We start from the raw sequence: 10,008 nt of genomic DNA on the forward strand, positions 1-10,008 counted from the left end.
GGCTTCGCGCGAGCCACCGCGTTCCACGATGACAGGCGTGGCACACTCTGGTCGCCGTTAGGCATGCGCGACAGACTTTCGGAGCAGCTAAGAACACAAACTGAAAACCTACGACTTCTCACCGGTTTGCACTCTCGCCGAGGCTTGTGCTGCTTACGGACCGGCTTTCTTCATTCCTTTTCTCCCCACTCCGAAAGTTTGAGGTAGGCCCTGGGGCGCGGAGGACTTGGGTCCCGACTGAGACAGTTAAGGCATGCCTACACTGTCCCGCCAGTGAGGGAAGGAGGAAAGTTCGCCCTTGGTGCTGCAACTGTGGATTTTGGGCAGCTGGCATTGGGTAGGCTCCAGACCCAAGGTTTGTTTGGAGAATAGGACCGCTCCTGCGGGATGGGCTAGGGGTGGGGAACGGGGCCGCAGGGGTCCAGATACCGGCGGATCTGCTTTGAAGGGGGTCTCGTCGTCCCTGTGGGGACTTGGGCTTTGAGGTAATGATGAGGAGGGATCGGTGGTGTAGCCAGAGTTCTGTTAATGGGTAGGTTTGGAGGTTTGGTGGGCTGCGTGGGTGTAATAGAGGTCTGGTGGGAGTGTTATTGGGGAATCAGTGGGGGCTAATAGGTGTGTTTTAGTCGATGTGTTCATGGGGGTTAGTGGGGGTGTGTTTGTTAATTAATGAGGGGATGGTAGAATGGGCAACTGGAAGATAATGGGAAACAAGTAGCAGTGTGATCCCTGGGGGACGGATGGAGGTATGACATTCAAGGGGTTAATAAAGGAGTGGTGGAGCATAGTGATTCAAAGGATAATGGTGAGGCTGTGGAGGGAATAATGGAGGTGAGGGTCATGATCAAGGAACTAATGGAGTAGTGATCAAAGAAGAGAGAATGGGAAGCTCGAGGGGTATTGTAATCAAAGGATTTTAGTTTGTGATGATGGCTTGATCATTGAAGAAGTAATGAGAACAGAGTGAGCAAAGAGAGGGTAATAGTAAGCTCTTGGGTGTGATCATAAAGTGATTATTGGGTGGGGAGACAGGTGGGCAGTGAGGGGAGAATGGAGAACTGGTGTATGATTATCAGGGATTAAGGTGAGTGTGGTAAGAAGAGTTAACCAGGGTCTAATGATCTGTGAAGGATCAATTGGAGGGCCGAGCTAATGAGGGCTGATAGATCATAGTAACTGAGAGTTTAATGGGAAACTAATAGACCATGATCCTCCAGGTATTAATGGGGGATGATAAAAGAATTATCGGGCTTCCCAAGTGGCTCAGTAGTAAAGAATCTGCCTGCAATGCAGGAGATGTGGGTTCGATCCCTGGGTCAGGAAGATCCCCTGGAGAAGGGATTGGTTACCCACTCCAGTATTCTTGCCTGGAAAATCCCATGGACAGAGGAGCCTGGCGGGCTACAGTCCGTGGGGTCACAAAAGAGTCAGACACGACTTAGCGACTAAAGAACAACAAAAGGAATAATTGGGGGCCTAATCATTTCAGGGGAGAGAAATTAAGGAGGTGGGGAATGCAGTGAGGTAGTGTGAAGGTAATGGAGTGAAGGCAGGGGATTAATGGGGCCTAGTAGGGCTTTATGATTAGGGGTAGCAAGGAGAGCTGGGGGTGGTGGTGAGATGTTATTGGGGATAAGGTGGGCAAAGAAGGGTTGATGGACTTGCAGGGTTTAATATGTGGAGTGTAAATGACAGCAGTGGGAGGTGGACAGGGTCAGTAACATCATCTATATGATAAGTGTTGTGTTTGTGGGACTTTGGGGGGGGGGTCTGTTGGCTTAGTGATGGAATCTGTAGGATGAGCAGTGGAGCCTGAGACCTCAGTGATGGGATCCTTCAGGCTCGGTGAGCTCAGTGGGTTAGTGACTGGGCTCCAACCTCGCCACCTGTTGAGAGAGCTGTCACATTGATCAGATGAGCCTGGTTTAGTTCATGTGGTTCTCACAGCCCTGCAGAGATAGGTAATGGCCCACTCACCCACTTACTGATAAGGGGCAGCATCAGCTTACTGTTGACAGGTCCCTGGGCAAACAGTGTGGGAGATGGGACGGACGTCAAAGGACAAGCGAGATGTCTACTACCGCCTAGCCAAGGAGAATGGCTGGCGTGCCCGCAGTGCCTTCAAGCTGCTACAACTTGACGAGGAATTCCAACTCTTCCAAGGTCCCCATTTGGCGGGTGATTCACTGGGGGATGGGGTGGGCGAAGAGAATAGACAAGTGGGCTAGGTCTACAGAGTTCCATGTGGTAGGTGGGCTGACTTGGAGGGTCCGTGGGGCAGTCACGAAGATGGCAGGTACTCAAAAGTAGCTGGGCATCTGGGCAGCAGGTAGATATGGGTGCTTCCTGGGGGAAAGGGATACACTTTGCAGGGTCCTAGGTTGGAGAGGTGGGTGCAGCTGACCAGTGCACCTTCCTGTGTATGCTCAGGTGTGACGCGGGCAGTTGACCTGTGTGCGGCCCCAGGCAGCTGGAGCCAGGTGCTGAGCCAGAAGATTGGGTGAGTGTGGAGTCCCAGATGGGAGGCTGGGAGGGCAGACTAGGTGGAGGGTGGACCAAGAGTGAAAACTGGGCTGACATGGACCATGTTGTCCACAGGGGCCAAGGGTCTGGCCACGTGGTGGCTGTGGACCTTCAGGCTATGGCTCCACTACCAGGTGTGTTACAGATCCAGGGGGATATCACCCAGGTGAGAGCATGGCTGGGGGTGTTGGGGTGTATCCTGGACAAAGGCCCCCCAATCTGGGGTCTGCAGCAAGTGGAAGAAAGAAAATGACAAAGAGACCAAGAAAGACAGACAGAGGTAGAGTAACTGAGAGAAACCAAGAGAGGATAACAGCAGAGGAACAGAGCCAGCGAGTTGTCATCACAGAGAGACAGCAAAAAAATATTCCGAGAGATGGAGCCCAGTCTCAGGCAAAGCCTGAGAATTTGGCTGACCTGGTGCTGCGGGCCAGAGCCAACGACAGGTGGGCTTAGAGGGCCGTGGTGGGGGTGCTGTGGGGCCACTCATCATCCCTCTCTTCCATAGCTGTCCACTGCCAAGGAGATCATCCAGCACTTTGAAGGCTGCCCTGCGGACCTAGTGGTGTGTGACGGGGCTCCTGATGGTAAACAGCAGGGGTTGGGAGGCTAGGCGGGGAGTCCTTTGCATGTTCCTCTCTATACGTCCCACTTCTGTTGGCTTCTTTTATTGCCTCTCCCCTGCACTGTCAGCTGTTCCCACATCTGGCAACTTCTCCCTACCTCTGTTTCCTGTTCTCTGCCTCTGTCTTCTACTGTTTTGGTTTTGTCCACCCTTTTGTCATCTCTCTGCAACTGTCCCATTACTGTTCACTTGTGTTTTTTTTTTTTTTTTTAAGTCAGCCATCCATCCATCCATTCAGCACATTTACTGAGCATCTGTTGTGTGTCAGGCACTGTTATACATGTTAGGAGGATAACATGTGAATAAAATTCTACTAATCTCTGACCTCATAGAGCTGGTGTTCTGGTGGGAGCAGACAGAAAAGAAACAAATGATTGAACTATATAGCATGTCAAAAGGTGATAGGCACCATGGGGAAATAATGAAAAAGAGAGGGAGGGAGGGAATACCTGGAGGAATTTTAAGTAAAGTGGAGAAGGCCTTACTGCCTTTAGCATAAAGACATAAAGGAGGCAAGGGAGTGGGCTAGGGCACATCTGGAGAAAGAGCAATCCAGGTAAAGTGATTGGCACATACAAAGGACTTGAGGTAGGAGGATGAAGAGCGAGATCACTATGGCTGGATCAGAGTAAGCAAGTGTGAGAGTGGTAGGAGGAAAGGTCAGTGAGGTGGCGGGAATCAGATCCTCAGATGGATCTTTCTGGGCCACAGTGGTGACTTTGACTCCTTCACTAAGACGAGAGCATGGACGAAGCCATGGGATGGTTGTGAGCAGAGGAAGGCTATGCCTGACGTATGTCATGACAGGACCCCTCTGGCTGCTGTGAGCAGTGTGAGGGCTGAGACCTGGGGAGGGGAGGCCGCTGTAGTCATCCAGGTGAATGGTGATGGTGGTGGAGATGAGTAGAGGAGATCTTTTGAAAGTAGAGTTGAGAAAGTTTGCTAATGGCTTAAATGCGGGTGTGAGAAGAGAGTGGAGGGGGTGTGTGTGTATCAAAGGTAACTACCTTGAAGGTTTTGGCTTGAACAACTGGAAGGATCAGATGAGATGGGGAAAATGATGGGAGGAGCAAGTTCCAGCAAGAAGGTCAAGAGTTTGTTTTTGGATGTGTTGCATCTGAGATGTTCGTTCTGATCTGAATCTGGACTGGAGATAGAAGAAATAATACTCGTGCCTAAGGTTGTTTTGAGAATGAAAATGAGTGTCTTAGGGTTAGGAGCTCAGAATATGCATCCAGTTGGCAGATATAGTCATTTGCATGCAGAACCTTAGCAGTAAGAGAGCTTGGTAAATGTTTTTAGCACTCTAACCTCTCTCGGACAGGAAGATAGCTAGACTGTGTGGCCCCCTAATGCTGTTCCTCTTGCCACAGTAACCGGCCTCCACGATGTTGATGAGTATATGCAAGCCCAGCTACTCCTAGCTGTGAGTAACCCTGGCTGTCCCTACCTCAGTTTGGCCCCCTCCTGGCTGTCTCTACCTCAGCCTTAGCTATCTGTCCTGCCCATAGGCTCTGAACATTGCTACACACGTCTTGAAGCCAGGGGGCTGCTTTGTGGCTAAGGTAAGTCTCAGGGAACCTGGCAGGGGGTAGAGAGGAGTCCCCAAAGGTCATCCTCATGCCTCCATCTCTGCCTCCCCACCCTGCAGATCTTCCGAGGCCGGGATGTGACACTGATCTATAGCCAGCTGCGTATCTTCTTCTCCAGCGTGCTCTGTGCCAAGCCCAGAAGCAGCCGGAACTCCAGCATTGGTCAGTGGGGTGGAGGGGCTGGGCAGGGGTTTCGAATCTCAGGGACCCATCCCACATGGAGTGGAGGCAGCAGTTGCCCCTCACTCCACCTTCTCCCCATAGAGGCCTTTGCTGTCTGTAAGGGTTACGACCCCCCTCAGGGCTTCCTGCCGGACCTGACCAAACCCCTGCTGGACCACTCTTATGGTAAGAGCCCTGGGCCCCATCCCTGGGGAGAGTCTGTCTGCCAGTGAAATTTTATGTCCCAGGAGGGCCCTTAGCCCCACCCCCTGGTGAAACCCTGCCCCTTAAGGGAATGCTGTCCCAAAAGGACCCTCAGCCCCACCCTCTGGAAATTCCACCCCTGTAGGCATATTTTGGTCTAGGAGGATCTTTGGCTTAGTTCCCCAGTGGTGACTCTTAGACCTGGTGAAAGTTCTAAGTCCTACCCCAAGGGACACTCCACCTGCCTAAGGAGTTTCTAGCCTAGGAAGCCTCAGTCACACTCCCATGTAGAAACCCCATCTCTGTATGGGAGTTTTGTCCTGTGAGGGCCTTCAGCCTGGCCCCTAGAGGGAAAAAGCACAGGGCTGCTCTTATGGCAAGCACGCTTGAGTGAGACAAAGTCTAGGCAGTGTATGGCAGGTGACCATAAGTGCAGTGGGAGAAAAGCAGGTTGTGGAGGGCTGTTTTAGAATGGGTGATCATGGAGGGCTTCCCTGAGGAGGTGATCTGAACCAAATGAAGGATTTCTGGTGCTGGAGTGTAAAGAGTAGCTGGTAGATATGTGAGGGAGGCCTCCGTACCCATCTTGGGTGCAGCCTGAGTCACAGCTGACCCCAGACACCCTGGCCCTGTCTTGTCTCATCTCTCCCTGCTTGTCAGATCCAGATTTGAACCAGTTGGATGGCCCCACCCGCATCATTGTGCCATTTGTGACCTGTGGGGACCTGAGCGCCTACGATTCAGACCGCAGTTACCCACTAGACGTAAGTGCCCTGCCAACAGTGGGTTAGATGGTGGGTGCTGTCCTGTGTTCCCAGGTCCTCACCATCCCTCCTAACGTGTCCCTGCAGCTAGAGGACGGCTCAGAATACAAGTACACTCCACCCACGCAGCCCCCCATCTCACCACCCTACCAGGAGGCCTGTGCGTTGAAGAAGAAGGGGCAGCTGGCCAAGGAGATCTGCCCCCAGGACTGCCCCATGAGCACAATGGACATGTTGCCCCAGTCCCTGGCCACCCCACAGCACCCTGCAGACCTCTGAGGTCTGAAAACGTGGACCCAGAGCCCTCAATGCCCACAGTGACCCCCTCCTCGTGTGCTTCTTTCTGCCCCAAATCTTGTGGTATCTGGGACAAACTTCTGTTTCCTACCTCCCAATAGCTATAAAAATCAATGGGTAAAACCAAGTATAGTGAGCAGAAAAGCTTAGCCAAATATCTGAGTCTCTCTCCTTTTTCTTGGGTAGATGGAAGACAGTGGAGTGAATTGTTTGTCTTAACATGTTAAGGTAAATTTGCCTTTTTAGTCTAAGAATTTGAGTAAACAGCACCTTTAAGAAAAAACAGTAAAATTCCACTTTTTGAAATTTTTACATCAACTGGTAAGATTTCAGTCAGCAGATCTTTACTAAAACTCCTGATGTTATGTGCCAGGAACTGCCTTAATGATTTTACACATTGAGGTACTCGGTAAACATTTATTGAACACATGCTGTGTGCTGGGCATTGTTCTAGATTTGAAGATGGAGCAGGGAACAAAACAGGCAGATACCCTGGCCCTCCGAGCTTCTAGTTTAGGAAAGAGGTAATAAGTAATAGCACAATCTGAATGCAGGAGTTTCCACCCATACATACACATACTATTTATCTTGCTCTCTCTGTGTCCACCCATATGTATATAATATGTAAAAGTAACCTGGGATATGAAAAAATTTTAAAGCAAGGTAAAGAGATAAGGGCTTCCCAGATGGTGCTAGAGGTAAAGAACCCACTTGCCGATACAGAAGATATAAGAGACACAGGTTTGATCCTGGGTCAGGAAGATCCCCTGGAGAAGAGCATGGCAACCCACTGCAGTATTCTTGCCTGGAGAATCCCACAGACAGAGGAGCCCGGTGGGCTACAGTCCATGGGATCATAACAAGTCAGACACAACTGAAGCGACTTAGCACGTAGCACACAAGAGATCAAGAATTCTAGAGGCTGGCAGTTTGCAGTTTTTAAGAAGGTTATCGTGGAAGGTCTCACTGAGGTGATGTTTGAGCAGAGACCTGAAGGAGATGAGGGAGGGAATACATGTATCAATCTAGGGTAAGAACATTCTAGGGAGAGGAAATAGCAAAGGCCCTGAGGTGGAATGGTGGGGGAGTGTCAGGATACATTTAACAGGAGGCTTCCTGTGTGCTGTTTTCAGTCTTGCATGAATTCTATGTTCCTTACCAGCACCTGAATACAGGGGCCAGAGAGCTGGCAAGCCGGCTTTCGGGAATAATAGAAATTCATGTTATCTCATTCGTATGGAAATGAACAGCAGCCATTTACAACTCTTCCCTTCCTATGTGTAAAGTAACTTTTACAACCCCCTCTATTGAGAATGATTCTAGCCTCTGGCTTTCTAGATGACTTGTTAGATTTCTGATCCCTGTCTCTGCTAAAAAGGGCTATCTTGTAAAAGAATATATATATACATATGCCCACAATATGTTGAATAAACGCCTTTGTTCCTTCAGAGCACTGGTCCCTGTGTCTCCCCCCCCCCCCCCCCCCGCTTCATGCGGCACAGCCTCTTTTTTTCTTTCTTTCACTTTTTTTATCAGTCGACTCTGTACCCCCAAGTTCCGGTCCATTAAAGGACCACAACAGGGGAGTAGTGAGGAGCCAGTTTGCCTGGAACAGTCTGGGCTAAACCTATCATTGCTGGAGGGCTTCCATCCTCAGGACACCACATTAGAGGACATCCCTGTCTGACAATGGCTTTGCAGTTTATTCAGACTGAGTCTACCATTAAAATAAGAAGTAAAAAAGACACCTTAAAAAATGAAATGGCAGATCACAGTGGGAAAAGATATTTATAATCTGTACATGTGTAGTATCCATGATACTTAAAAAGCTGCTATAAATCAATGAGGAGAAGAAAATACGAGAATGCCCAGTAAGTACATGAAAAGCTGCTCTTCAGAGAAATGCAAGCTAAAACTAAAAAGATTAACAATGCTAGATATCTGAAAGGACGTGCAGCATTGGAACCCTTGTATACACCAAGGGCAGCATATAATGGTGTAACCACTAGATAATTGTTAGGAATTATCCGCTAAAGCTGCATGTGTTTAGTTCCACTAAGAAAGGAGTAGTTGAATGTTCCTAACCAGCTTATCTGTAGTACCCCCAGCCTAAATACAGCCCAAACACCCATTAGCTATAGGATGGATCGTTAAATCCTGGTTTATTCACAGTGGAGAACTACATATCAAAAAGAATGAACGTATGTTTTATGCATTTTTCTGTGTTGTGGTTCACAATGAAAGTAGAGGAAAAAACTGCACAGAAATGTAACTGGGAAAACAATGGTTATAGTAGAAGACAGTGGGAAACATTTTGGTTTAAAACTTCTTCTACTTTGACCTTTAGTTAGCTGGCAATCTGATAAGGACTCGGAAGCTGTTTGCTGTCAGGAAAACCAGAACTTGAGTTGATGAACTTGTTTCAAATACCTCATCAACCCATCCTAAACATACAGGCTCTGAGTAGGAACCTCCAGCAACCACAACGAACACAACAAGGAAAGAAACATCTTGGCATGTGCGTCTGCACTGTAGGGGGAATTCTTGAGTAGGGTCTTGCCTTTCTCTAAATCTTTCCAGCCGTGTGTCCTGAATATGTCCAGAACTCACCCTGAAAGCAGGGCTTCTTAACCTTGGGTAGAAGGCAGGGGTATTTGTGAAGTTGATGGAGGGAAATCAGTTCAGTTTTACTAACTGAAAATATAGCTTTACTCTGGAATCTGAATGCTGGTGGCAAATCAGTATTGTAAAATTACTTTTACAATAGTAAAAGCAGTGCCTGCAACTTTCCCACCAATACAGATCACAGTTACTTGTTTATGTTATGTTACAGTTGTCATGGGCATCTTAAAATATTGGTCACTACTTTGAATAAGATCTTTTTTAATTTATTTTTTTTAATTGAAGGATAATTGCTTTACAGAATTTTGTGGTTTTCTGTCACACATCAACAAGAATCAGCCATAGGAACACCCACGTCCCCTCCCTCCCAACTCCCCTCTCATCCCACCCTTCTAGATTGTCACAGAGCCCTTGTTTGAGTTCTCTGAGTCATACAGCAAATTCCCACTGGCTATCTATTTTACATATGGTATTGTAAGTTTGCATACATCTCACCCTCTCCCTCCTCTCCTCACCAACCATGTCCTTAGGTCTGTTCTCTATGTCTGTTTCTCCATTGCTGCCCTGAAAATTCATCAGTACCATCATTCTAGATTCCATATATATGCATCAGTACACAATATTTATATTTCTCTTTCTGACTTACTTCACTGTGTATAATAGGCTCTAGGTTCGTCCACCTCATTAGAACTGACTCAAATGTGTTCCTTTTTATGGCTGAGTAGTATTCCATTGTATATATGTACCACAACTTCTTTATCCATTCGTCTGTCTGTGGACATCTAGGCTGCTTCCATGTTCTAGCTATTGTAAAAAGTGCTGCAATGAACAATGGGATACATGTGCCTTTTTAAATTTTGGTTTCCTTGGGGTATATGCCTAGGAGTGGGATTGCTGGGTCATATGGTGCTTTTATTCCTAGTTTTTTAAGGAATCTCCATACCATCTTCCATAGTGGCTATATCAGTTTATGTTCCCACCAGCAATGCAAGAGGATTCCCTTTTCTCCACATCCTCTCCAGCATTTATTGTTTGTAGACTTTTTGATGATGGCCATTCTGACTGGTGTGAGGTGATATCTCATTGTAGTTTTGATTTGCATTTCTCTAATAATGAGTAATGTTGAGCATCTTTTCATGTGTTTGTTAGCCATCTGTATGTCTTCTTTGGGAAAATGTCTGTTTAGGTCTTTTTCCCACTTTTTGATTGGGCTGTTTGT

The 10,008-nt window shown here is 47.9% G+C and overlaps 1 protein-coding gene across 9 annotated transcripts; it reads left to right on the top strand.

The window, feature by feature from the left end:
- On the top strand, window positions 1–7,615 carry FTSJ1 (FtsJ RNA 2'-O-methyltransferase 1). Of its 9 annotated transcripts, XM_081567981.1 has the most exons (12): window positions 1–203; window positions 2,005–2,163; window positions 2,431–2,500; window positions 2,599–2,689; window positions 3,032–3,110; window positions 4,522–4,574; window positions 4,660–4,713; window positions 4,800–4,902; window positions 5,005–5,088; window positions 5,767–5,870; window positions 5,958–6,150; window positions 6,354–6,450. In XM_081567981.1, the coding sequence occupies exons 2-11, from the start codon at window positions 2,043–2,045 to the stop codon at window positions 6,147–6,149; spliced, it is 951 nt and encodes a 316-aa protein (XP_081424107.1). In that variant the 5' UTR covers window positions 1–203; window positions 2,005–2,042; the 3' UTR covers window position 6,150; window positions 6,354–6,450. The 9 variants fall into 9 exon arrangements, with proteins under 9 accessions (XP_081424107.1, XP_081424102.1, XP_081424105.1 ...); XM_081567976.1 differs by having other exon boundaries at window positions 2,005–2,178; window positions 5,958–7,615; XM_081567979.1 differs by having other exon boundaries at window positions 5,958–7,615.
- Window positions 7,616–10,008: the final 2,393 nt, after the last annotated feature.

The sequence above is a fragment of the Giraffa tippelskirchi genome, chromosome X, assembly GCF_054371585.1.
Source record: "Giraffa tippelskirchi isolate mGirTip1 chromosome X, T2T-mGirTip1v1.2.pri, whole genome shotgun sequence".
NCBI lineage: Eukaryota > Metazoa > Chordata > Mammalia > Artiodactyla > Giraffidae > Giraffa > Giraffa tippelskirchi.

Excerpts from the sequence above, each read along its gene's own strand:
- FTSJ1 (XM_081567976.1), top strand. The coding sequence starts at position 2,043 with ATGGGACGGACGTCAAAGGACAAGCGAGATGTCTACTACCGCCTAGCC. Across the intron at positions 2,690-3,031 it reads TCCAGGGGGATATCACCCAG|CTGTCCACTGCCAAGGAGAT; the intron begins GTGAGAGCATGG and ends TCTCTTCCATAG. Across the intron at positions 4,903-5,004 it reads CAGCCGGAACTCCAGCATTG|AGGCCTTTGCTGTCTGTAAG; the intron begins GTCAGTGGGGTG and ends TTCTCCCCATAG.